Raw genomic sequence first — 27,491 nt, 5'->3', positions numbered from 1 at the left:
GTTTTATTAATAATCCATCTTTATTGGGACACCAATGCCATGACAGGCAATGTGAATGATAAGCAGTTTGACTGTTATACATTATATTCACCTTACAGTTGAAACAAGTGACATGTCATTTTTTAAAGGCAGTTTAAATCCCATGTATTATTTATTATATACTGTATGTTCAACTTCTGCCCCACCCTCCAGTTCATTCCTATGCCAGTGCTATACGGAGTCTTCCTCTACATGGGAGTCTCTTCACTCAAAGGCATTCAAGTGAGATTATATTCAATGACATGATTGATTGAAGATATGATCAGTGTTTTTTTTTCTTCTTTAAAAGTAAAGCAATGCCTTGTCTGTAATGATGAGCTTACTCCTTTGTAATTAATCTCTCTTTTATCAAGAAAAACATCATCACATTTAAACTCAAAGAGCGTGTTTCATGACTAAAATATGAAATGAACAATAAACGGGTCTCTCTCTCTCTCTCTCTCTCTCCTTTTAGTTCTTTGACCGTATCAAGTTGTTTGGTATGCCAGCCAAGCACCAGCCTGACCTGATCTACCTGCGCTACGTTCCCCTGTGGAAGGTCCATGTATTCACCCTGGTGCAGCTCACCTGCCTCATACTGCTGTGGGTCATCAAGGCCTCGGCAGCTGCCGTCGTATTCCCAATGATGGTAATACCCATAGAGAGAAATGTGCTACAGTAATACTACTATCATCCCATCTCTCTATAGTAATATCCTCTCCACATCTACAAACTGGAGAAACGTGCTATCGTGTCTACCAACAAGGGTGTTTGTAAACATGAAAATATCAAAAACCTTCTGTATGAGTCTGTGGTCCGTTTGCTCCCTCTCCCTTAAAATATCCTATTTTTGCTTAAAGGTGCTGGCCCTCGTCTTCATTCGGAAGCTTCTCGACTTTTTCTTTACCAAGAGGGAGCTCAGCTATCTGGACGACTTGATGCCCGAGAGCAAGAAGAAGAAAGAGGATGACAAGAAGAAGAAGGAGAGGGAGAAACGGGTAACACACACTAATACTTTTAAAGCCATTAGTTCCCAGACAGCGTTCACTGTCTAGCACGCTAACATGACCTGTCCCCACAGAAATCAAATGACTAGAACGGGCAAAGGGGCTCAGACCGTGGCAATTTACCTGCACCCTCATGGGTACACTCTATTGTAATTCTCTGCGTGTCCCCTTGGTCCCAGGAGGCCCAGGCTTTATTGCTCATAGAAGAACAGGTGGGCGTGAATGCTGTGAAGGTCCATTATGACGGTGGGAACCTTCTCAAGATCCCAGTCAAAACTCTCTCAGGGAGGTGAGTGCTGCCCACCATTCAACCAGAGTACAATACATTACACTGGATAGCTAAATCGAGGACGCGCGTTGTCTTTGTATTATATGATTTTGTTATACTATTCAAATTTTTCCTCAATCTCTACTTTCTTGGTATTGCATGTAAAGGTAACAGTGATGATGTTAGGTCTGTAACGTGTTTATCTTGAACAGATCGTACAGAATAATCGCTCATACCCTCCCAGTGGATGAAGAGGCGGTAGGGGTGGGTGTCTGATATATCCAGCCCATGTGCTGAGTTTTAACCCTACTCAGTAATATACAGTAACATCAATGAGCGCATGGCCAAAATCGTAACTTGGCTATTTACTATACCGGTAGATGATGCCTTTTTATTGAAAACACACTCCGAGCGTGTTGCGTTTGTGTTTTGGGCGGGATTGTTATGATACATAATGCTACATAGTATCATGGCAAGGTAAAAAGGCTCTAAAACCATGTGAATACTAATGACTAATGTACACATTGATTACGTAGAGGACTCACCGCAGACAATCATTGTCCAAGAGTAACAATTGGCAACAGAGAAATTGTTACACAATAAGCCAGTGCATATTTTTAGTGCAAGATGCAATGACAGGGAACTGGTGCCAAGTAGTCATGTGTGCACTTCAATCTTTTGTTTGTTTACCTTATCCATATGCATGCATCTCTATCTCCCTTCCCCTGTTCTGTCCTGTTCCTCGCTGCATGTAGCTCATGTGACCTCGGCAATGTTAATATCTCTGAGGAAATGGCCAAAAGCGGGGCATGCAAAGCAGTGGCGATGAGCGCCGACTTCGGCCCGTCTATGAAGCGTAGCCAAAGGTAGCTATGCTGAAAATGACTCTCCCTTCAGCTGACCTCCCCACCTTCTAAAAATGGAGGAGCTTTTTTTCCAGGCACACCTCAGGTCTACTGAAATCTCACTAAGACAAGATCACATTGATAACTCAACCCCTTGTAGATCAAATAGTTATATTATATTCTGTGACTAATCTAATCCAATAAACTAGTCTACTTAATTCTCTGACTAGCCCATTAGTTAATGGGTATGACAAGAACAATGCATCCATTCTTATGTAATGAAAGTATTAAGTTATTGCTTTTGCTGTGTCATAACTTGTGTAGTGTTCAGTTGCATGTATGTTGTGACATCTACATTTAGTGTGGATGTTTGCATAAAACAAGACTCGATTTTGTTTTCCTGAATATTGTATTTGCCTACAGATGCATTCATATATTACAATATATATGAATGTATCTTGTATAATATATTATATTACAGCATATAAAAGCAAAGTGTTCAAGAGGCTTTGCCCTGATGTTCTGACGTCCTGAGGATATAACACGATGCTGACACATTTAGTCTTTTTACCCCAATTATGATGGTTAACAGCGTACTTTAACACATGAGCCCGCCATCTTCAAGTTGAGAGTGTTAACAACTGTCTATACTTAGAGCACGGAATGAGCTTTGAGTTTCATTTGAGCATCTTGTCTGACATTCTTTCAGACAGCATTGCACTTAAATCAGCAACACATTTCCTGCTCATCCTTTACCCATTGATATTCTGGCCCAGCACAGCACAACCAGCCTGCTGATGCTTCTCTTCCCATCCATCTCTCTCCCTCCCTTGTCTCTGGCAGCCAGGAGAAGGTGGCCTGTGTTAGAGTCAATATGGACACCACCGAGGCAGGAGGGCAGAGTTCAGCCTTGGAGACGGCCTTGTGATTGAGGAGACCTTTTGTCCTACCACCCCCTAACCCCACAGAGGGCCACTCTGTTACAGTGAGCAAGGTGAGAGGGTGAGCGTGACCTGGAGCAGAGAAGTCAGACTGGTCTCTGGAGAAGCCCCTTTTGTGTGTCTCCTCGGTCAACAGTTGAGCTCCAGTTACCTCCAGTGGTCCAGTGTAGTTCTGGGGATCCCGAGGCCCCCTCAGCACACAGAGGACTAACTTCCTTGCAGTGGAGAGCACATTGCTAGGATATAAATGAACCAGACTGACACTGCCCACCAACCCCCACCATTTTGGATCAAACTCCAATGTGAACCAATTATTTCCCACCCATTGCCACAGCTGCCAAAAGATGGGCCCACCACTGCCACACTGATGCGGAATCTTCTTTGATTGTCATGTATGCGTGAATTTACTTAATTTTAAAAGGTATATTTCTCATCAAAATTTGAAGCGATATTTTGTAAAAATTTAAAAAATTAAGATTCACATCCTGAGACATTCTGGTCTCTGTCAAATAATATATATTTACTTTAAATGTACTAAGCACAAACCAGCTACACCAGCTCCAGAAGCATGTCACTCAAGCAATGATTCAGGTTGTTATTTCAACAGTGCAAACTGGTTACATCATGACGAGACACTGGTGATCTAAACTGTTGCAAACCAAAAAAAAGAATGTAGACATTCAAGCATCTATACCCCATAATCTTTCTTGGTTGTGAAACATTGACAGAAAGGTTTGAGTGGCAACCTCTTTTTACTGCCCTTGTACTGTATCCGTACTATATACTCTGCAAGTTGCATTCTCAGTATTGATATCGCTGCTCAGATCAAGTTGTTGAGCAATTTTTTTGTTTGTCACTGTTGTGCTGTTTTAGTGGAATTGTGTGCTTTTTATGTTTTAATGGACAATTAAAAAAAAAAAACTAATTTAAGGTTAAGGAAGTGATGATATGAATATTACAATAAGCACTTTAGATTTGTTTGCCAGTAGGAATTAGTGCACAGGCCCGAATTGAGTTAAAAACATTGAATCTGAAGATCCACAGAACTGTTGCTGAAATGTCTAGAAAAAGCAACGACTCAGGAATCTACATGATTTCTGATTGTGGAAAGTTCTTTACTCTCATCTGTCTCACTACTCATACCGTATTTCAATAGAATAGCCTATTTCTCTATTGTTGGGACGATTCTTTTTGATAAACAGGAAAAAAAAACATCTAAATTACTGTGCCGTTCAGTTTTCTTCTAATAGCAATGAACATTATTCTGTGCAGTAAAACTGTATTGTACAAATTATGCTGCACATGTTTTAATACTTGTCACATGTAAAAAGTAAGTTCAGTAATTACAGACATTTCCAAAAAATGAGCCGTAAAATGTATTGCAATTATATATTTCTAATTTGCTTAGCACACATGCTCCTGATTTAGCAATAATAGACGAGTGATGTGAGTACAATGAGATGTGTGGAGTGATGGTTAGGGGGTTTGTCAAACCCCATCCACTTTGTGTGTCTGCTCTATTGACTATGTTAGTGTGTTGCTGATTATACAGACAATAGCTTATGTGCCTTGTGAATGCTCTTTGTGTCTTTTAGTCATACTGTAAACAAACTTTTCAGGTAGTACATACACAAACACACAGCAGTAATGATCTGAATGTTTTTGTGGCAATCATATCCTCTTCAACCAAACCGGCAAACTGAACTGATTAATAAGTTACAAATATTAACTCATTAGTACTTCATTGTACCATTTTCTGTCAAGATATGTACTGTATGTTTATGTCACAGATGTAGTGTTTGTTCACAAATAGGAAGAACTGTAATGTACTGTAATCAAATAATTGTTTTATGCAATATCAGTGAATGTGCACCCAATTCCTGCAACTTTAATATCACTGGTGAAAATGACAGAAGCCTGGTACATTTCTCCAAACTTTTTTTTTATTTTTACAAAATAATAATTTTGAATAATTTTAGTTTGAACAGAATTCAGATAAAATGTTGGCTATTTCAAGTCATTACAAATATTGTCTTGATGATCCTATATGTGCGAAGTAGGTACCACAATTCAATGTAGAACACAAATGGTATTGCAGTGCAATTGATTCGATGTGTATTATATGATCTGTACCATAGAAACAGGGTGTTCTTTAGGATAATATGCCATTTAGCAGACGATTTTTCCCAAAGCAACTTGGGCATACATTTTACGTTTGGGTGGTCCAGGGAATTGAACCCACCACCCTGGCATTACAAGCACCATGCTCTACCAACTGAGCTACAAAGGACCACTTTAGTACCATATACAGTGGGGCAACAAAGTATTTAGTCAGCCACCAATTGTGCAAGTTCTCCCACTTAAAAAGATGAGGCCTGTAATTTTCATCAGGGGTACACTTCAACTATGACAGACAAAATGAGAAAAAAAAACAGAAAATAATTGTAGGATTTTTAATGAATTTATTTGCAAATTATGGTGCAAAATAAGTATTTGGTCACCTACAAACAAGCAAGATTTCTGGCTCTCTTCTTTAAGAGGCGCCTTTGTCCTCCACTCGTTACCTGTATTAATGGCACCTGTTTGAACTTATTATCAGTATATAAGACACCTGTCCACAACCTCAAACAGTCACTCTCCAAACTCCACTATGGCCAAGACCAAAGAGCTGTCAAAGGACACCAGAAACAAAAATGTAGACCTGCACCAGGCTGGGAAGACTGAATCTGCAATAGGTAAGCAGCTTGGTTTGAAGAAATCAACTGTGGGAGCAATTATTAGGAAATGGAAGACATACAAGACCACTGATAATCTCCCTCGATCTAGGGCTCCACGCACGATCTTACCCCGTGGGGTCAAAATGATCACAAGAACGGTGAGCAGACGTGTCCCCCTGCTTAAGCCGGTACATGCCAAGGCCTGTCTGAAGCTAGAGAGCATTTGGATGATCCAGAAGAAGATTGAGAGAATGTCATATGGTCAGATGAAGCCTAAATATAACTTTTTGGTAAAAAACTCAACTCGTCGTGTTGAGGACAAAGAATGCTGAGTTGCATCCAAAGAACACCATACCTACTGTGAAGCATGGGGGTGGAAACATCATGCTTTGGGGCTGTTTTTATGCAAAGGGACCAGGACGACTGATCCGTGTAAAGGAAAGAATGAATGGGGCAATGTATCGTGAGATTTTGAGTGAAAACCTCCTTCCATCAGCAAGGGCATTGAAGATGAAACGTGGCTGGGTCTTTCAGCATGACAATGATCCCAAACACACCGCCTGGGCTACGAAGGAGTAGCTTCGTAAGAAGCATTTCAAGGTCCTGGAGTGGCCTAGCCAGTCTCCAGATCTCAACCCCATAGAAAATCTTTGGAGGAAGTTGAAAGTCCATGTTGCCTAGCAACAGCCCCAAAACATCACTGCTCTAGAGGAGATCTGCATGGAGGAATGGGCCAAAATACCATCAACAGTGTGTGAAAACCTTGTGAAGACTTACAGAAAACATTTGACCTCTGTCATTGCCAACAAAGGGTATATAACAAAGTATTGAGATAAAACTTTTGTTATTGACCAAATACTTATTTTCCACCATAATTTGCAAATAAATTCATTAAAAATCCTACTGTGATTTTCTGGATTTTTTTTGTAATTTTGTCTGTCATAGTTGAAGTGTACCTATGATGAAAATGATAGGCCTCTCTCATCTTTTTAAGTGGGAGAACTTGCACACTTGGTGGCTGACTAAATACTTTCCCCCCCCACTGTATTACACTGACCACTACTGCTGTCAGTCAAGCACAGAAAATACTCCTGTCATGTTGTTGAATACCATACCATAACAGGATGTAAAAAAAAAAAAAAAAAAAAAAAAAACTTTTTTACTTTGCTGATAGAGAGCAATAAAAAGTGTGTAAAATGTCTTCTCTCTCCATATTTAACTGAGTCGCAATTCACACCATCATGTGAAAGTACACAGTGCACAATACGCAGAGCTTTTTAAGGTGTTCAAGAGAAATTTGTTGTCCTGTAGAGAAAAAAAAGACACACTATTGAAATTGAACATGTTTAATCAAAATGATGTCCCTATATTAAAAGGTCCTATTTGGCATCTTTGGGGATTTTCAGCACCTTGTAGACTTTATTCTCGAACATTGTGGTGAAGTGAGGTCGGGAGTCGATGGATAGGAGGGTACATAGCGGCAACTTTCCTCTGTTCTCCTGATCCTCCACATCCCAGATCTCAGGCATGCTGCAGCCTGGCCTGTGAAGTATAGCACAGTTAGATTGGAATCCGAGATTGAGAGAACATAGTACTACAGGGCTTTGTTCATTTGGCACCAAAAGGAAGAAAACAGACTGAAACGGGGAGGGAAAGTGGCTCATAAGAAAGCTGTTTTAATTTTCTATTGCAAAATGTTTTGCTATGGTATGCTTTATAATACCACCATGTTTACCTGGAGCGTCGGTTACACCAGGAGTCCTCCAGGATGAAATAGTCTGCCTGCAGCTGCATCAGATTCCTCTTCACCTCCTTGGCCGGTTTACGGCTGTACATGGTGTACACCAACTTGGTTCTTTCCCTGTGGGAATATGTTAGACGTAACTTACTGACAAACACAATGGGTGGTGTCTCATCAGATATTGTTGCAAAGTATAACCCATATGGGAATTGTAGCAGTCTTACTTCTGCCAAGTGTCCTCGTAGTGGGGATGATTCACGATGGCTCTACCAGTGGACAGTTTCACACTCGCCATGGTTGGCATGGAGCCAGCAAACACAGCATCTTGGAACACACACAATTTAATTTCCCTTTTTGCAGCCCATTCCTAGTATCCCTCAATACATTTTTTGCATTACAAAAATTACACTAATTCAGATCTATCCTAGATAGTAATGCATCTACAGAGCTTGGCAGCAACTGAACTAGCTCAGCCTACAACTGTATGCCCACCAATCTTATGCCCCTGAAAAGCACACGCTAAGAATAAGTCCTAACGTGACATGACTCACTGGGCATGGTGTTGGCATTGATCCACTCCAGGAGCTGCTCCTGAGGCAGGTTGCTGAAGTCTCCTACGATTCCTCGCTGGCTCTGGAAGTTGGCCACGCCCTGGATGGCCATGATGGACAGGATGCCAAACACAGTGATGTGGCACTTGAAGTGCTCCCCTATCCAGCCAAACAACTGCGGAGCATTGGAGAACATGTATACCGGCAGATCAATGAAGACCCAGCGTAGATCATTTATCAGGCAGTCTTTATTAGAAATCCATTCACAAGTACATTTGATTTGGAGAATGTTTTTCATTATGATGTGCTCTGACTGCCTGCATAAGAGTCCAGTTACTAACCCTAATGCTGGTGGAGTACAAATAAGAGATTAATTTGTTTCATTGCACTAGCCATCTGTCCGCTCTTTACGCTAGATCAGCATGGCTTTTATAGCTGGTATGATGGAGGTCAATTAAGGAAAATGGAAAGTGATCCATGTGATTTCTATGCCTGTCTGTTTGTCTCTGTCAGTGTCTTGTCTACAGACATCTCACCTGTCTAGAGCAGATCAGGGAGGCCATGAGGCACATCAGCGGGGCCAGGAAGAGTTTGATTCTCATGACCAAGATCGCCAGCACGGCAAAGGCCACCAGCTGCAGACTATGGTACACCATCTGACACACGCACGCACACAAGGGCAGGGAAACACAGTGGAAGTTATGAGCGCTGTAATGATTCATGAGTCATTGTGCCTTCAAAGAAAACAGCTGCTAATATGGGCTGTGATGTTGGTTTGAAAGTGAAAATAAGTAGCTAAGTTGGCTTACCTCCCCATTAGCCAACTTTGCCATCCTAAAATATGATAGAACATGTTTGCATGAGGAAGCTATGAGAGATCTGTAGGTGGCGCTAGTGTCCAGCGAATATAATACTTCATGCTACTTGTTGGATTGGAAGACTTACTGCTCAGTGTCAATATCGACGTCTTCTTTAGAGTCAACTCTTTCGTGCCTAAGAGATCTCCAGACTTCTTTAATTGCCTTCAAAGGAATTATTTATAATACTACAATATACACTCAAATGGACTTAAATGAGCTGCAATGTCAAAATCGAGAATAATGTGTCTCACCTTTCCAGAAATGATGGCTACAATAACTATGTTTACCGGGAGTATCAATGTCTTAACGTATCCCAACAAAGTCTGGAAACAGAATACAGTATAAGAAAAGCACTTAGGGAAAATCAACAACCAAATAGTAGTGTCAAAAGTAAGCTTGGAGGCAGCACTGATGAAATTAAACCCACCTCCAGCTCCATAAAGTCGAACTCTGCGGCACAGGTGTACATCAACGTGTGGAAATCCTTGTAGTTGGTCAACTTGGATCTGATCAAGTTGCCAATGTGAGCCTGTGGGAAATATAGAGAAACACACGCTGAGGTTAAAGTCATACAGACATTCACACCTTCATATGGAAGCATTTGAAACAGGAATTGACATTAAACGAGTAGACTCCATCAGTGATAGAGAAAGGAAGGAGGAATACATTGTGGGGAACAAAGAACATTTGACGTCATGGGTCACTCATAGCCCACATTAAGATCATGCTGAACAGACTTTCATCTAAGAACTTACATCGTTGGACGCTCCGAGGATGAACGACATGAAGAATTTGAGAAGCACAGTGGAGGTAAACCAGGCAATACCTTGAACAAACTGAGGATTTAGAGAGGAAAAAGTTAACATTCAAAACCTGTTATATGTTGCACTGTGCCACTAAATAATGCTGTGTAATTGCATGTTACGATTGGGGGTAGAGTGGACCACCCTTGGCATGGTATAATACCATGGGAATTCAATATATTTTTCTTAAAGTCATGGAAGAATGGCAAATTCTGAGGAACGTAGTTTCACCAATTAACCCCAGCATGTAACTAAATAACTAACATTATTATACACAAATTATTCAAATAGGATTTCATACAATTGTGACGATTCCAAGTTTGCAGACTCTTGTGATATCGTCTCTCAGTGCGATGATGGCCTGGAAAACACCACCATACAGGTATGAGGAGTGACAGAATGACACTTGTGTATTCAGGCATTTCAGTCTATTTCCCAGTCAACTCACCCAGCCAGCAACCAGGGAAGAAATGTAAAAAGATGTCAAAAGTTCCAATTTCCCAAACAGCATGACAAAGCAGATGGCAAATGAAGCCTGAAAGGACAAATAAATAACTTTTGTTCAGCAAATCAAAATACAGTTGATCCATCATCATAGCATAATCGATGAACATTGTTCATGTTGGAACTCTTCTATCACCAATTTCACAACCATAGCGGATGCTAGTATGTTTCTAAGCCTGTGGCGATCATGTCTAAATATCAATTCAGTAGTAATACTTACCAAATGCACAACAAGTAGTGATTTCATCTTGGAAGTGGAGAGATAGCCCATAAAATTACAGGCAAACAGGCATGCAATCTGAAGAGGCAGACAACATAGGCATTTCAATTCATTGTCACTGTTATTGTACAGCTAAGGAGCTTCAGTACAATAACAGAATCTTTTACGATGACTGGTACATCCACAGGAACGTTACCAGGCTATTCTCCAGTCATGCATTTTGACCTCGGTGTTTGGATTTATTTACCTGAGTTAGCAAAACAAACTGGGCAAATGGCCAAGGAAGAAGGAACAACACATTGCAAGCACCAAGAGCTACTAGGGATCTTCTTTCAAGTTTGGAACGCCTACAAAATCATACAAAGACAACAGTATTATTAGCATTTATACATTTTCAGTGACATACACTGGGTGTACAAAACATTAGGAACAACTGCTCTTTCCATGACATGACTGACCAGGTGAACTCAGGTGAAAGCTATGATCCCTTGTTAAATCCACTTCAATTAGTTTAGATGAAGGGGAGGAGACAGGTTAAAGAAGGATTTTTAAGCTTAGAGACAATTTAGACATGGATTGTGTATATGTGCCATTCAGAGGGCGAATTGGCAAGACAAAATATTTAAGTGCCTTTGAACAGGGTATGGTAGTAGGTGCCAGGCACACCGGTTTGAGGGTGTCAAGAACTGCAACGATGCTGGGTTTTTCACACCCAACAGTTTCCTGTGTTTTATCAAGAATGGTCCACCACCCAAAGGACATCTTGTGCCAGCATCCCTGTGGAACGCTTCCGACACCATGTATAGTTCATGCCCGAATGAATTGAGACTGTTCTGAGGGCAAAAAAGGGTGCAGCTCAATATTAGGAAGGTGTTCCTAATGTTTTGTACACTAACATATATAAATGTATCTCAGTTATAAAACACAGATAGGACTTTGAAAAGAGTGTTGAAACCCAAGATGATGGTAAATGGTTTAGATCAAAGGCATGTAAACTGAATATACCTGAGAATGCGTGTTAACAGCAGCATCTGCAGGACAAAGAAGGGATAGGAGAAGCTCTCCCTCAGCGGTGGAGTCCACATGACCCGAGTGCTCTGGAATACATAGCATGAGTTAAGATAGCATTCACCACCAGCCAACCGCCATGATGATCTAAGTTTACATACACTGTATGAAACAACCAAATGACATTCATCTCAAAGAAAACATTAATTGTACAGTGAGGAAACTTTAATATGGATTGCACTATGAGAACACAGCTCCAAACTGCAAAACTCTCACCTCTCCATGGTTGAAGAAGAGACACAGGACAGTGACGACCCCTCCAAGACGACTGCCACTGGAAAGAAACCATACCCCCCAAAAAAAAAACATCAGATTGTCTCCTAGAGTGGCAAGGGGCACTAAAACAGCATGGATACCCAAGATGATGGTTTTATGGTATACCATAGTGATAAACTAGCCTGGGTACCAGTCTATTTGTGCCATCATGCAAATCCTTTTCATGGCTTACATGACAGCATGGCGTACGCAACAAAACAAACAGATCTGGGACCAGGCTAGTGAGAAACCAACAACAGTTTAAGAACTCATTACCTTAAGTAAGTCCCGTAGATGTAGAACAGGCTCATCATTACCCCATTAAGCAGGAAGACACAGGAGACATAGAAGTAGGCTGCATCCCCCATGCCTAAAAGTGGGAGAAAATTATATTCTCAGTGTCAATTTACTGTGCCTCCCAGTCCTGACAGTGTGACACACTATATTACTACAAGACACTATTTACAATGCATAGTAGGGTTGGGCGGTTTCCAGATCTTCAAACCACCATACCGTTTCTGTACATTACCGGTATATACAGTATTATTGGAAGTGCACACAAGGGGTGCTATAAGAAATGTTAAATAACAATTTAGCCAACAGGGATCTTGATCCAGGAGGGGATTTAATGTCTCTAGTCTGGGTACCAGTCTTTTTAGATAACATTCTACTTCTTGCCCGTCGACTCCCAGTGTCGACCCTCATTTCTGGGTGTCAAGTTTCGATTCCGCTAAGAATCGACTTCAGAGATCCAGTATTTTTACAATGAAGGAACTAGTTGCTGTCGTCTACTTCGAGAACAAACTCATGCATCTTTCACAGCAAAGAAAGACAGAGCTAGCGATATAGCGGTATAACTCAATAACTAATTCACCATTTGTCACAGAAACAAACTAGGTATGATTTATTCTATAAATGTCTAGCATACTTTTACAACCTTTGTTTTGAGGACAAATTCCAGTTTTGATTTGATAGATGGCATGTAGTCTATCAACTTTTTATTTCTATCAAATCAAAACTGGAATCTTTCCTCAAAAAAGGTTGGAAAAAGTATGCTAGACATTTATAGAATAAATTATACCTAAGTTTGATACTTCTGTGACAAACAGTGAATTAGTTATTGATTTATACAGTTTTAAATGGCATTTGATAGATTTGATGTATTTCTATCAAGTCAAAACTGGAATTTGTCCTCAAAACAAAGGTTGTAAAAGTATGCTAGACATTTATAGAATAAATTATTTCAATTTTTATGTTTCTGTGCGAATCAATTAATTATTTATTGATTTTTACAATTTTAAAATGGCTTTTGGCGAATGTCTGTTGAATGTCCAAATGTGTGAATATAAAACCAACTTTACCTTGGTCGCAGGCAGGCAGACAGACTGTCGGAACCATTCACATAGCAAGATACAGGTGACCATAATATAGCCTATGGCTTGTATAGCAATGCCTCGTAAATTCACCAAAAGTATATTAAAGGATATATTAGGCTATCAATGACGATGGCTTAGCTATTCTTCATACTGCCAGTGAATTGAAATTGAACATCTCCAAATGCATCAGTTTAATTAGGTGCAATAAAAAGTATTGTGTCTATAGTTTATTTAATGAAACCCTGGCTGACTGTTGATGTCCTAGGCCAAGGCTCTCCAACCTTGTTCCTGGAGAGCTACCGTCCTGAAGTTTTTCGCTCCAACCCCAGTTGTAACTAACTAGACTCAGTTGATAAACTATCTAATTATTGAATCAGATGCACTAGATTAGGGTTGGAGTGAACCTACAGGAAGGTAGCTCTCCACGAACAGGGTCGGAGAACTCTGTCCCAGGCAATAGATCTCAAAGCAGGTCAGTCGCGCAAATATTTTGGGAAATGGCAAGTTCACTTTCTCATCCATAAACACATCTCAAGTGCAAATATGGTTCAGCAGCTTAATTATTATGATCACATTTCATCAATTGAAATATTATGGGAACATCTATACATTTGGCAGCCAAGCACGAGTTATCAGTGTACCTACCCTATGACGTTAAAATATCTTCACGCCTACACTAAAAACCTCCAGGCTTCCGTCATATAAGAGTAAATTATATTTGAAACATTTCGGAATTACAGGGGGGGAAATGTATCTTGTGTGAATCGTTCTCTGGAATAATGCACATGCTTGGATAATAATTACAAAACCAACGTCTCTAGTAATACCCATCCGAATAGGACTATAACATGGCAAAGAATAGGTTTATCAGCGTAGTGCGTTGCATCATCCCATGTCGTTGTGATCCATCAAGACTGCACACAGCAGAAATATCACTGAAATATTCTAGTTCCTACACATCAACTATATTCAAACAAAATAGGCCTTTTATGGGCTAAGTAGATGACCAAATGGGCAGCATCATGCTCATGTCAGTCCCCTAGAACACAAATGTAGCCTTCCTGGTGGGACTCTGCAGTAGTGAAATGATGTGTACCTGTGCACATCCGTTTCAGCGTGTTTTTTTCCCCCGGAGTCGAGCACGAGTCGACTCCAATCGCAGTTGACTACTTTTCGACTCCAGCCACAGGACTCAGAGTCGGAGTCGTGCATGACTACTCCTTGCTACTCCATGTCATTGCCAAAGAGCCAATCTCAACGTTCAATAAATATGCAGCTGGATTGATGGTGGAGTTGCTCATTGGTTGTTGGAAATATTTTCCATGACAACATGAATTAGAATTATTACAAAGTCAAAAAACAAACATTTAGCTGTTAGCTAGGCAAGTTGTTGTATTTTGAGGCTTAGCAAAGAGGTTTTGTGGTTGGAATTGCAGTACATATTTAGTTTGAGAATTTAGAGGTGAGCAAGCAACTTTTGAGACTGGTTTCCTCTGGACAAACAAAAAATGGTTGCTTAGCAACCGGATACCAACATGTTCTGTGGAGAACAAAAGTGAGAGTTCCAATATTTTGATTATCTTTGTGATTGGAAGATAGCTGTGAGGGTTATCAAATCAGGATCATCAACTCTGTTCTCCTCGAGCTCATTAATGATGTAATGTTCATATTTGACTATGGCAGAAAGGCCCGTCTCTTTTCAAATGACAAGGAGTGGCAAGGAGTGGAATGTTAGCTAAAGAGACTGTACTCAGCAAGGCACTCAGGCTAGAATGTCTCTGCTGTAACCAAGAAGCTAGGTATTAACATCTAGCCAATTAGCTAGCAAGTTAGCAAACCAAATGCAAAGCTGGAGCCCTGAGCTGGATATCATTTATTTGACACATCCTAGATTCCTTATAGTTAGGTGGGGTAGCCCCCAACCCCAAAATCATACGTTCAGTATTTCGAAATATACCGTATACCGGTGTATCGCCCAAGCCTAACGCAGTTATTTTCTAGGAGTAGTTGTACCTTCACAGCTCTCTACTGGATTCAGTCCGTCTGCTCTGTTGACATTCCAACATGCCTTGGTTGGGATTCCAAAGAAGTCCATGGTGCCAGTGTAAATCCTGAACAGGCTGCCAAGGAAAACCTATCAACAGAGAGGGGATCACTGGAATAAACACGCTGTAACGAAGAAACGGAAGAACAATACAATGTTTTTGAGATCCACCGCACTGCACAATTAAATGATCGCCATTGTTTCTTTTTTGTCTTTGTATGGTGAAATAAATAAAATGTCTGCACTTGCGTATTTATAAAATGCAAAAATCTTGCTTGCAAAATAATGACATAGTTCCAGCTCCTATAGTACCTCTGGGTACAGATTGAACCTCTTCAGAGCATTGATAACAAGAGGATACTCAGAGAACCTGTCGTTCATGATCAGGTGGAGACCATGCAAAAAGGATGGCGCATTGATGAAGACCTTGAAATAGGAATAATACAGACCCTGCAAAATAAAACCAACATGTGAGTGAACTAGATGCTGAAATTGCAGATGAGCCTATTTTTGTAACAATGTGTCCATTTCTTTCAATAACACAGGATGTCAAATCTAAAGCCCCCTTGGAATGAATGGCACATGTGTGAAGCAGTGAAGGACAGGAGGGATATGTTACAATTGGCCCATCTCAACATTCCTCTTACCATTTCAGTGCGGAAAGCCATTTCTTTTTCAATCGAAGATAGGTGTGAAAAGTGTTTGTCATTTTCAAAGAGGTTTGTTAGATGAGCCCTAAACAAAGTTTTAGACATCACATCAGCAAGGGGAAGTGTCTGTCTGTCAGACTGAATGACTTGACTGAATGAAGTATAGGCCTAATCCTTTAGACTAATGACGTCCACATTTCTACATCTGGCCAGCATTGGTAGGTTATAACAGCATACAGTACCTGGATAGGGAACTTACCAATGCAGAAGTCCAGCCAAGACAGCTGTCAAAAAGATGTACACAGGTTTGTCATCAAAAAATGAATGCTCAGTCATAGGCTGATGAATAACGTTAACTATTGAAACTTACCAATAATGACTGTGATTCCAATGTTCATAAAATATCGCACAGTTATGCCTACTTTATCGCGAAAAAAAGCAAAGTCAGACCCGTCAGAAACGCCATCTTCGGTTTGCAAAACGCAGAGAGAAACACATTTTCGTGCTTGTCGTTTGTTGACATGAAGAGCAAATGCAACGCGTTTACCCTTTCCATCATTTGGGATGTCTTTAGTTGAGTTGAACAATTCCTCGTCGTCACTTTCAGGGCAAAACTGGGCCTGGTCGCCTGACCGGCGAGTCTTCATAGCCATGTTTTCAGACTCCGAGTCCGAGAATGCCTCAAAATATGACATAAGTGGTAGATACACCAGGTAGGAACTCGTTTCAGTATTTTCAATTGTTATTTTCTTTGTAAAAAGTTAAAGAAAATGAGCTAACGTTAGTTTGCTAAATGCCATTTTTCTGGCCACTCAAGTTCAAAGGCCGCACCGCAATTGAACTAGCAACCATGGAAACCCAGGATCAGCATTCTTCTAAAACGGTTCTGCTGCGCAGTCATTTATGAATGCGTATTAATAACATTAGCTAATATTCATGTCTGGGTTGAAAGGGTCGCGTATCACGTGGTTCTGAATCACTAGTCAAAGGGAACGCGTACCATACTTGTGGCATACCATATTCACCATATGGTGTGATTGGTAAGATTTTCAAACATTTTAATCAGGTGTTTTTATACTGGATCAAAATGTTTTCATTCATGACTCAAACAAACGAACAAAGTTCCATCTGAACTGAAATTCATATTACCCTCATAACACAACAAATAGGATTTAGGGTGGTGTTCTTTAAAACTGATTGTTTGTTTCAAGCCAGTCCTACAAGTTTATATTAAATACAATATTACACAGATTTACAGTTCACATACTTTATTTATTATTTCACTCAAATAGGTTTAATTATCATGGTATTAAACATAATATTACACAGGGATGTCCTTTTCCCCCAAAGCTCATTGTTGTTCACTTCAAAACCAGTTCAAATCCTTTCTGTTTGTGTGGCTGAGTGACCACTCAGTTCTTCTGTAGTGCCCTGTGATCCAGTAGATGTACAATGATTGTGTAGACAAGGGTGAACTCGCTGGGCATACTAAGATAGTGTATTCAGTCCAGTCAGTAGTGCCATTCTCACATGGCTCAGTTGGCAGCATTGGGTGGCCCCTCAGGTATGAGAGACATGAAGAACGTGACGATAAAAGACCAAGTCGTAGAGAGAAAGCCAGCATGGGGAATACCATTGGGATCCTCCAGTCCTTCCTCTCCACTGTCCCCATCATCGTCCCCCAAGCCTTCATCCATCACCCGCTCCTGTGTAGGCCAAACATGGCAACACGTAAATTAGTCATCACACAGAAACTGGAATACTGGATAAATGTTTTCCTCTAACATTTCCAACAAACTCTTTCCATCAAAGACATATTTGCTACATGCATCAATGCAATTGTAATCATTCACCATAGCAATATCATAGTATGTTACCAGACACGCATTACATAAATAATTCATCACTGCTATTACAAATTAAATTACTGTATAATTCAAGGAGTTCTCTGTCCTGGGATGCCTTTGGTTGAGTTGAACAATTCCTCATCGTCACTTTCAGGGCAAAATTGGGCCTGAGGCACTTTAACCTTTAGTTTACGGTCAGAGGTCAATAATGACCTACCATCTCTTGGAGGTCATGAGGAAGGTCCGCCTCCATCTCATCCTGTTGGGGCCCATATCCATGGTTCTGAAATTCATTCTCCGGGTTAAAAGGGAACCATCCTGCTTGGTGCCTAACATAAATACAGAAATAGCCATTGACAAAACCTGTGATCCATAATGGGTGACTGTTCACAACACATTTGTTGGGTCAAAGACCCAAGAAGACCCAGATAGAAAGGTATAGGGTTAATATAAAGGATTCAGAACAATCTCATTTTCAATTTACAGTCTCGCCTGGTCCCAGAGCTGTATAGCTAATGCTATGGATATTGGCAAGACAGCACATACAGATCTGGGTCCAGTCTAGTATTTCACTTAGCAGGGACACATAGTATTAAGTTGAGAGGGTGCAGGGGAATACTCACAGATATAGCAACAACATGGCGCCCATCACCATGACAAAGCGGCTAAAGGAGGAGTAGAAGTAGACTATGCTGAGCAAGATGGCGATGCGTGACACAGTGTACACCCAGTCCAGCCAATCACGGTTCTGCTCTTCTTCATTTAGATGCACCTCTCCTCCCTGGGCATTCATCTGGATGTCAGGCTCGCCACGGCGCTCCTCCAGGGGAGGTGGGTTCAGAGGATCTGATTGACCGGGCTGGGTCGAGAGCAGGTCAGTCCTAAAGTGGTGAGATGAGGCAGCCAACATCTGACTGAAGGGCAAGAGAGACAGAGAAAAGAGAGAGAAATAGATGTAAAGAGAAACTAATCAGCAACAGATTTCATGAGAATATTCTCAAATCTGCATAAAAACTAAATGCACATTTTCCCACCAGAGATAATTCCATCAAATGGACTTGTTGCGGATAAAACGTTGTGCATGATGACAGTGCGAATAAACATTTATTTTGCGGTTGAATTCCCATGTACCGTAATAAAAGATAAATGGGTTTCCATCGCTCGGTAGCCTAATAAACTGCATGATTTCCCGAGACGTTGTCGCGACCGTCGTATGAATAATTGGACCAAGGCGCAGTGAGAGTAGAGTTCCGCATTTGAATGATAGTGAAACTTCCACAACAACTAACATAACAATCGTGAAATACGTAGCGCACATAGGCACTCACACAAAACAATATCCCCCATAGCAGGAGGGGAAAAAAGGACACACTAAGTATGATCTCCAATTAGAGTTAACGATTATCAGCTTCTTCCAATTGGGAACCATACACACACACCAACATAGAAATATAATACCTAGAAACCCCCCTAGTCACGCCCTGACCTATTACACCATAGAGAGCCCTCTGCGTGACAGACGTAGTGGGAGGACTACACACCATATCATTGCGTGACTTCAAGTTTACTTCGATGTGATAGTTATTATATAAACTTTTGCGCATAAAGGTATTTCCATCACCATTTCTCACATAATTATTTTAAAGACACAAAAAGATCCCGCCATGCTGAAAAAAACACATTTTCTGTAAACAATTATGAAATTGTAGTCATTTTTTTCCCTTCCATCAGCCCTGTCTTGACTTTTTTTCACACGTCAATTCATACTGACAGTCAGATAATTGTGATTGAATCTCAATGATCGCATATCTCAGCAAGGGTAATTGAGCATATTGTCCAACAGTTGTTGTGAGACAGCAGACTTACTAGTGCATGTAGTATTGCCGGGCGTACACCTGCTGCCACCACAGCAGCGTCATGGGATTGTACTGTATGCCAGGGTAGGCTGGCATGTTGTTGGTAGGGCTTTGCTGTGGAGAGAACTGGTTCCACATGTAGCTGCAATAGAAGTACACAGCTACGGGTAAACAGTTCGGCATTACCTGTAGAACAATTAACACATACAAACACAAACCTATTAGGAAGTGTTGAGCTCTCAACAGTACTACACCTCTTGGAATATCATAACATGTGGCCAGAACTAACAGTGTTATAATTGAGAGGTTGGTGTATAAGGGCTTACGCTTGCATTAAGGCAGGGTGTGCTGCATGGTTAGGGGCGGGGCCTGTGTGATGTCTCAGCCCGTCAGAGCGCTCTCCAGTGGAGGTTGATTGGCCATCTTGGCTATGGGAGGAGAGACGGGGGCTCTGACCCGTCTGAGCAAACCAATCAAGAAGTTGATTATTTTACTTCTCTGACTCCACTTAACTTCAGTAGCTGTGTGGCTTTACAACAGAGAGTAGGCCTAGGTTAGCCTTATCCCAGATCTGTTTGTGCTCTTGCCAACTCCATAGCTCATTGACAAGCCATTTTTTGGCATGACAATGAGTGACAAGGAGTTGGCATGATAGCACAAACAGACTACAGCTAGTCGTAGGTGTGCTGGGATGATGAAATTAGTGGCAATGAACAGAGCAGTAGAATAGGTGTTGCATGCATAAGGGTAACTCACCGTGAAGCCAGTAGAGGGGACTCCAGGGGCCTTGTTACTGTGGCTGATGTGGAGCTTGGGGGACCCAGGAGGGGTGCGAGATGCACACACCAGGTGGACCACGTGGTACTCATCCTGCTGTAAGAGTCATCCGTGGCCATTAGCAAGGACAGCCACACTATTGCATTGACAAAGTACAATCAGAGGAATCAGCTTGACTTTAAGAATGAGATCTAGGATGAATGCACACATTGCTGTAATCTCTGATCAGAATATCTATGTCAAGATGCAAGATAAATGAATGCAGCAGACAGACCTTTCTGAGCACATCTTTCAGTATTAAGTGATCCAAGAGGAGCTTCCCAGAATACACCAGCCTCTGGTCTTTGAAGCTCTACAATAAAAATCAGACAGTTGAGAACACGAGACTAGTCTTACATGCTGACCTCATCGCTCACGTTCCGTGTGCTGCAAAATAAATATACACATACATGTTATTCAGTCATTTCATCCAAACAGCTTGAGCGGCTGCATAGCCAGGCACTAAAATAGAACTTGGTTCGATTTTTGACACTTGATGCACTGGAAAGATGAACTAAGGTCCACACTCCAGTCCAGTTGGTGGTGGTAATGCGCTTTAAAGTTGGTTGCCAACCGCCATATAAAGTCCACAGAAGAAAAAGAATGAAGGAGGAGTGATTACTAGAAACCAACCAGGTTTCCCCTTTTATCTGTGGATTCATTGTCAGAGTAGAGAACACATGATTTTGTGTGACTCGTGAGTCAATATTCTACAAAGAAGAAGAGGACCTTGTTCCTTTCAGGTAAAAGAACAACCCAATGTTTATATCTCAGGTCAAATTAGCTAGCAACAGAGCTCAAGGTCTCCGCTAGGTAAAGCACCGCCTTGTCTCAGCTCACTGGCCACCATAGCAGCACCCATCCGTAGCACATGCTCCAGCAGGTATATCTCAATGGTCACCTCCAAAGCCAATTCTTCCTTTGGCGGCCTCTCCTTCCAGTTCTCTGCTGCCAATGACTGGAACTAACTGCAAAAATCTCTGAAGCTGGAGACTCTTACCTCCCTCACTAGCTTTAAGAACCAGCTGTCAGAGTAGCTCACAGATCACTGCACCTGTACATAGCTAATCTGTAAATAGCCCATCCAAATCTACCTCATCCTCATACTGTATTTATTTATTCATCTTGCTCCTTTGCACCCCAGCATCTCAACTTGCACATTCATCTTCTGCACATCCTACCATTCCAGTGTTGAATTGCTATTTTGTAATGACTTTGCTACCATGGCCTATGTATTGCCTTACCACTCTTATCCTACCTCATTTGCACATGCTGTATATAGATGTTTCTACTGTATTATTGATTGTATGTTTATTCCATGTGTAACTCTGTTGTTGTATGTGTCGAACTGCTTTGCTTTTTCTTGGCCAGGTCACAGTTGCAAATGAGAACTTGTTCTCAACTAGCCTACCTGGTTAAATAAATAAAAGGTGAAATAAAAAATAAATAAAAAAATACAAATAACATGCCTACAACTTTAAAGATGCAAAATATATTTTGTGTGTGAAACAAACAGAAAACTTGGGCATGCATAAATATTCAACCCCCAAATTAAATACATTGTAGAGCCACATTTTGCAGCCATTACAGCTGCAAGTCTCTTGGGGTATGTCTCTGTAAGCTTGGCACATCTAGCCACTGGGATATTTGCCCATTCTTCAAGGCAAAACTGCTCCAGCTCCTTCAAGTTGGATGAGTTCCGCTGGTGTACAGCAATCTTTAAGTTATACCACAGATTCTCAATTGGATTGAGGTCTGGGCTATGACTAGGCCATTCCAAGACATTTAAATGTTTCCCCTTAAACCACTCGAGTGTTGCTTTAGCAGTATGCTTAGGGTCATTGTCCTGCTGGAAGGTAAACCTCCGTCCCAGTCTCAAATCTCTGGAAGACTGAAACAGGTTTCCCTCAAGAATTTCATTGTATTTAGCACCATCCATCATTCCTTCCATTCTGACCAGTTTCCCAGTTCCTTCGTATGAAAAACATCCCCACACCATGATGCTGCCACCACCATGCTTCACCTTGGTGATGGTGTTCTCTGCGTGATGAGATGTGTTGCGTATGCGCCAGACATATAGTTTTCCATGATGGCCTAAAAGCTCAATTTTAGTCTCATCTGACCAGAGTACCTTCTTCCATATGTTTGGGGAGTCTCCCACATGCCTTTTGGCGAACACCAAACGTGTTTCCTTATTTTTTTCTTTAAGCAATGGCTTTTTTTCTGGCCACACTTCCGTAAAGCTCAGCTCTGTGGAGTGTACAGATTAAAGTGGTCCTTTGAACAGATACTCCAATCTACGCTGTGGAGCTTTGCAGCTCCTTCAGGGTTATCCTTGGTCTCTTTTCGATCTTGGCAGGTTTGTTGTGGTGCCATATTCTTTCCATTTTTTAATAACGGATTTAATGGTGCTCCGTGGGATGTTTTTTATATCCCAACCCTGATCTGTACTTCTCCACAACTTTGTCCCTGACTTGTTTGGAGAGCTCCTTGGTCTTCATGGTGACGCTTGCTTGGTGGTGTTACAGACTCTGGGGCCTTTCAGAACAGGTGTGTATATATATATATACTGAGATCATGTGACACTTAGATTGGACACTGGTGGACTTTAATTAACTAATTATGTGACTTCTGAAGGTAATTGGTTGCACCAGATCTTATTTTAGGGGCTTCATAGCAAATGGGGTGAATACATATGCAGCACCAATTTTCAGTTTTTTTTTTTTGAATTTTTGGAAGCAAGTAATTCTTTTCACTTCACCAATTTGGACTATTTTGTGTATGTCCATTACATGAAATCCAAATAAAAAACGATATAAATTACAGGTTGTAATGCAACAATATAGGGAAAATGCCAGGGGGATGAATACTTTTGCAAGGCACTGTATTGTGACTTGTTAAGCACATTTTTACTCGTGAATTTATTTGCCATAAAGGGGTTGAATACTTCTTGACTCAAGACATTTCAGCTTTTCATTAGTAACGTTTTTGCTCAACATCATTCCACTTTGACATTATGGGGTATTGTCTGTAGGCCAGTGACAAATCTCAATGTAATCCATTTTAAATTCAGGCTGTAACACAAAATGTGGAAAAATAACAGGTTTGAATACTGAAGGCACTGTACAGTTTAGTTAATCGGATTGACAGGATTTAGGAAACCAAGGATTAGGCTAGACGTATTAGGGCAATGACAGTGTCAGTGGTAGCGAGACATTTGAGTTTACATTGACATTCTTGTGATGTCAGTTGCTACAGTAAAGCTGAAATCTAAACCAAAATCTTATCTTTTCAACAGACTGTTTTTGTTAAGACTCCGTCACCTGGTTAATACTATTATGGTAAACAGTAATGAGATCGATGACATGAACCAGAGAAGTTGGAGAACACACAACAGACTGGGATTACTAGACAAAAGAGTGCTGTTAAGTGCTCAGTGTTTACAATGATTACTGAGCAGGAACCGTTATTAAATCAGATTATAGGGGAGAATAAAGTAATCGCAGGGCCCTTATTCCAGCCTGACGTCAAATCTACACTTTCAAGCCAAGAACATGTTCAAATATATGCACAACCTTATTAGCACAACCTTTTATTCATTGCTTTCTCCTCTTCCAGCCTCTCTTTTCCCGTAGAGTAGTTTGCTAAGGTGTGTTTTGACATTCTTTCAGATGCGGTTACGGGTTATAAAGTCTCATTCCCACAGGTAATCGGTTTTCACATCACTGACATTAAGCTATGCATTTCAGTAATATGACATGACTTCAAAAGTGTTGGCCTACATATAAGCAGATGTATTTCCAGGTTAGGAAATCATCACTGTGTAGCAAAAAGCAATTACTGGGGTACACAGGATGTTGGTGCAGAACATGTGAAGCTATAAAAATGCAATTATTGTCTACATTAGTTTGCCACGTTTATTTTGTTAGACACCTTGAAGCCTACTTTTAAATTATTATGTGAGCTAAACATACAAATATTTTTTAGAATGTACTAATGTTACTGTCCCCACTACAATTATTTATTTATTTATTTAAATACATGTAATTTTGGCCTTGAATCATTTCATTGAAACATGAGGACTGCTTCTTCTGTGGAGTGCCAATATGGCCGACCGGTGGCTTCGAAGCCTCTCATTGGCCAATACATAGCATCAGAAATCCAGGGTTTATATACAATGCATTCGGAAAGTATTCATACCACTTTACTTTTACCACATTTTGTTACATTGCAGCCTTGTTCTAAAATTGATTCAATTACTTTTTTCATCAATCTGCACACAATAGCCCATAATGACAAAACGAAAACAGGCTCTACAATTTTGGAAAAGTATATAAAATAAAATAAATACCTTATTTACATAAGTATTCAGACCAATTGCTATGAGACTCGAAATTGAGCTCAGGTGCATCCTGTTTCCATTGATCATCTTTGAGATGTTTCTACAAACTGATTGGAGTCCACCTGTGGTAAATTCAATTGATTGGACATGATTTGGAAAGGCACACACCTGTCTATATAAGATCCCACAGTTGACTGTGCATGTCAGAGCAAAATCCAAGCCATGAGGTCGAAAGAACTGTCTCGGAGCTCTACAGATAGGATCGTGTTGAGGCACAGATCTGGGGAAGGGTACCAAAAAATGTCAGCAGCATTGAAGGTCCCCAAGAACACAGTGGCCTCCATCATTCTTAAATGGAAGATGTTTGGAACCACCAAGACTCTTCTTAGAGCTGGCCGCCCGGACAAACTGAGCAATCGGGGGAGAAGGGCCACTTGGTCTGGGAGGTGACGAAGAACCTGAATGTCACTCTGACAGAGTTCCTCTGTGGAGATGGGAGAACTTTCCAGAAGGACAACCATCCCTGCAGCCCTCCACCAATCAGGCCTTTATGGGAGAGTGGCCAGGCGGAAGGCACTCCTTAGTAATAGGCACATAACAGCCCGCCTGGAGTTTGCCAAAAGGCACCTAAAAGACTAACCATGAGAAACAAGATTCTCTGGTCTGATGAAACCAAGATTGAACTCTTTGGCCTGAATGCCAAGTGTCACGTCTGGAGGAACCTGTTTTTGCATTGTCATTGTCATTATGTGTTATTGTGTGTAGATTGATGAGTGCTGCAGAGATGGAAAAAAATATATATCAAATTTTAGAATAAGGCTGTAAAGTAACAAAATGTGTAAAAAGTCTAGGGGTCTGAATACATTCCGAAAGCACTGTACATCATTGATCTGAACAGACCTCAATCTCACTGTACGTAAGCCAGAGCCTACTCACCGGTTTACTGGGATATACTTGTGAGATATGGGTTTTCAGTTTCTCCACTGTCCAGTTCAGGAAGCAGTTGATTGTCTGGTCATCATACTTCTGGTTGGGTGCCTTGATGACGAGGATAACAGGACTGTCGGCAACACCCTGGTCCATGTTTTAAACCATCAGTGAGTGTCCTCTTGGAGTCTTATGGTGCCTTGCACATATCCCAGATATGTTGTGCTGGAACAACAAAACGGTCTCTTCCAATGCGGAGGACTACTAAATATGACAAATCTCCAGCTTGCAAGATGTAACGTTAGCTAATACTGGGGCACAACATTGAAACCTAGAAAAAAAGATGAAAGCCACATTGTTTGGACAAGTTTACCCTGTTATGCAAGTGAAGTCAAATGGACTTAGACCGACTAAATCCCTAGCTAGTTAGCTATCTATGGTTTGTCAGAACAGAAAGTGGCCGGTATAATGAGGATCACCTCTGATAATGCTTAACGTTACTTGAGAACTTCACAGATGTACCTTTTAAGTTATGACATTGACTAAGTACTAACTACTGTAGGCTTGTCAATCAGGTAAACTGAGTGTTAGCACATATAGCTAGCTAGCAACCAGCCTATGGTACCAGCAGAAGTTTCAGCGCTAACGCTGGCTAGCTAACAGTTATCTTAGGTTATCCTAAATGTTGGTAAATCAGATGACGATGATCAGTCTCTCGCAATATCAGTCCGATAAAATATATTTACCCACCTTGGCTTCCAGCGACTGAACTTTAACTTGATCACCTTTAATTAAAGATCAGTTACAAATCCTTGAATATAATCTAAATATCCGACGTGTTGTTGTTGGTCTGCTAGCTAGCTGCTAGCTAAAGGAAGTGGAAATACATTATCGTGTCTAAAACAGCTGTTCTGCCCACATTCGGAATTCGTATAATCGAATCGCGTGAAACGAGTCTGAAAAACGGTAGCACATTTCGTTATATGCTTGTTATATGCTCGCTGTATTACATTTATACTAAACAAAAATCAAAAATATATAATATTTTACTGAGTTAGTTACTGAGTTACAGGGGGGGTGTCATAACCTGGAGGGGTGTCTGGTGGTCCTCACTGAGAATGTTTTTGTGCATGGAAAACTTATTTCCTGCATTTTCACACAATCCTATATGCTGTCTCTATTTAGAACAAAAAGTAATCAAAAATGCCCACTGTCATAGAGCTAAGTAAGAGATGATCATGAAATATGTTTAAGTGGTTAATAAGACTGAACTAGATCAGAGGTAATGAAATAATAAATATTGTGTTACACCTTTAATAGCCTAACAAATGAACAACTCTTGAAAAAATACAGACTTTTGATTGTCTTTATTAAGAATTTCAGCCAGACCAACCAGCCAGCCTGAGCCGCCTGCACACCTGACCCCCACTAGTCAATAACTCACTCTCCCAACACAAGTTCCTTCCTAGTTCCCACAGATATTTTTTTTAGTTCCCAAGATTTAAAAAATGTATTTATAAAAAAAATAATAAAAAAAAAAAAAACACATACACCTCAATTATACATTAACACACAGAAACAGCAAATCCTCCATATAATTAATCTCATAGGCCTAATAGTACTGTAGAGCTCTTTTTACTTGTACATGTAACGGATGTGAAGCGGCTAGTTTAGTTAGCGGTGCGCGCTAAATAGCGTTTCAATCGGTGACGTCACTTGCTGAGACCTTGAAGTAGTAGTTCCCCTTGCTCTGCAAGGGCCGCGGCTTTTGTGTAGCGATGGGTAACAATGCTTCGTGGGTGACTGTTGTGGATGTGTGCAGAGAGTCCCTGGTT

General features: G+C 40.8%; 3 protein-coding genes across 8 annotated transcripts in view; 1 reads left to right on the top strand and 2 right to left on the bottom strand.

Moving 5' to 3' along the window:
* LOC118399135 (sodium bicarbonate cotransporter 3-like) overlaps window positions 1-6,997 on the top strand; it is a 51,236-nt gene extending 44,239 nt beyond the window's left edge. For 3 of the 5 annotated variants that reach the window (XM_035794954.2, XM_035794952.2, XM_035794957.2), the window contains 6 exons: window positions 193-261; window positions 494-667; window positions 879-1,016; window positions 1,205-1,314; window positions 2,049-2,159; window positions 2,982-6,997. In XM_035794954.2, coding sequence (XP_035650847.1) covers window positions 193-261; window positions 494-667; window positions 879-1,016; window positions 1,205-1,314; window positions 2,049-2,159; window positions 2,982-3,066 — 687 coding nt within the window. In that variant the 3' untranslated portion in view covers window positions 3,067-6,997. Of the gene's footprint in view, window positions 1-192; window positions 262-493; window positions 668-878; window positions 1,017-1,204; window positions 1,315-1,505; window positions 1,558-2,048; window positions 2,160-2,981 lie in introns of all 5 variants that reach the window. The other 2 variants (XM_035794956.2, XM_035794955.2) reach the window with 2 other exon arrangements.
* A 129-nt stretch (window positions 6,998-7,126) lies between these two features.
* Window positions 7,127-16,874, bottom strand: LOC118399134 (probable C-mannosyltransferase DPY19L1). Its single transcript, XM_035794951.2, has 22 exons — window positions 16,239-16,874; window positions 16,128-16,152; window positions 15,866-15,953; window positions 15,531-15,668; window positions 15,188-15,308; window positions 12,075-12,168; window positions 11,760-11,817; window positions 11,481-11,572; window positions 10,723-10,822; window positions 10,476-10,553; window positions 10,200-10,286; window positions 10,053-10,112; window positions 9,704-9,784; window positions 9,376-9,477; window positions 9,200-9,271; window positions 9,034-9,110; window positions 8,898-8,922; window positions 8,625-8,744; window positions 8,089-8,263; window positions 7,762-7,861; window positions 7,532-7,657; window positions 7,127-7,338 (listed from the first exon to the last, which is right to left on the bottom strand). Exons 1-22 carry the CDS (start codon window positions 16,561-16,563, stop codon window positions 7,176-7,178), a joined length of 2,307 nt encoding a protein of 768 aa, XP_035650844.1. The 5' UTR covers window positions 16,564-16,874; the 3' UTR covers window positions 7,127-7,175.
* A 245-nt stretch (window positions 16,875-17,119) lies between these two features.
* LOC118399133 (homocysteine-responsive endoplasmic reticulum-resident ubiquitin-like domain member 2 protein) lies at window positions 17,120-26,630 on the bottom strand. Of its 2 annotated transcripts, none has more exons than XM_035794949.2 (9): window positions 26,407-26,630; window positions 25,666-25,987; window positions 20,623-20,700; window positions 20,328-20,444; window positions 19,898-20,031; window positions 19,582-19,713; window positions 18,339-18,629; window positions 17,933-17,998; window positions 17,120-17,574 (listed from the first exon to the last, which is right to left on the bottom strand). In XM_035794949.2, exons 2-9 carry the CDS (start codon window positions 25,810-25,812, stop codon window positions 17,565-17,567), a joined length of 975 nt encoding a protein of 324 aa, XP_035650842.1. In that variant the 5' UTR covers window positions 25,813-25,987; window positions 26,407-26,630; the 3' UTR covers window positions 17,120-17,564. The 2 variants fall into 2 exon arrangements, with proteins under 2 accessions (XP_035650842.1, XP_035650840.1); XM_035794947.2 differs by having other exon boundaries at window positions 17,933-18,044; window positions 26,407-26,602.
* Window positions 26,631-27,491: the final 861 nt, after the last annotated feature.

Source organism: Oncorhynchus keta, chromosome 20 (assembly GCF_023373465.1).
Source record: "Oncorhynchus keta strain PuntledgeMale-10-30-2019 chromosome 20, Oket_V2, whole genome shotgun sequence".
NCBI classification, from domain to species: domain Eukaryota; kingdom Metazoa; phylum Chordata; class Actinopteri; order Salmoniformes; family Salmonidae; genus Oncorhynchus; species Oncorhynchus keta.
The sequence above is the reverse complement of the archived record's forward strand: the minus strand, read 5'-3'. Positions and strand labels throughout refer to the sequence as shown.

Coding starts and splice junctions, on each gene's coding strand:
- LOC118399134 (XM_035794951.2), bottom strand. CDS start 16,563: ATGTCATATTTTGAGGCATTCTCGGACTCGGAGTCTGAAAACATGGCT. Junction 15,954..16,127: donor TTGGCTGGACTTCTGCATTG/GTAAGTTCCCTA, acceptor AACTTTGTTTAG/GGCTCATCTAACAAACCTCT. Junction 11,573..11,759: donor TCTTCTTCAACCATGGAGAG/GTGAGAGTTTTG, acceptor TATGTATTCCAG/AGCACTCGGGTCATGTGGAC.
- LOC118399133 (XM_035794947.2), bottom strand. CDS start 25,812: ATGGACCAGGGTGTTGCCGACAGTCCTGTTATCCTCGTCATCAAGGCA. Junction 18,630..19,581: donor CGGCAATACTACATGCACTA/GTAAGTCTGCTG, acceptor CTTGCCCTTCAG/TCAGATGTTGGCTGCCTCAT. Junction 17,575..17,932: donor CTCATGACCTCCAAGAGATG/GTAGGTCATTAT, acceptor TGGCCTACACAG/GAGCGGGTGATGGATGAAGG.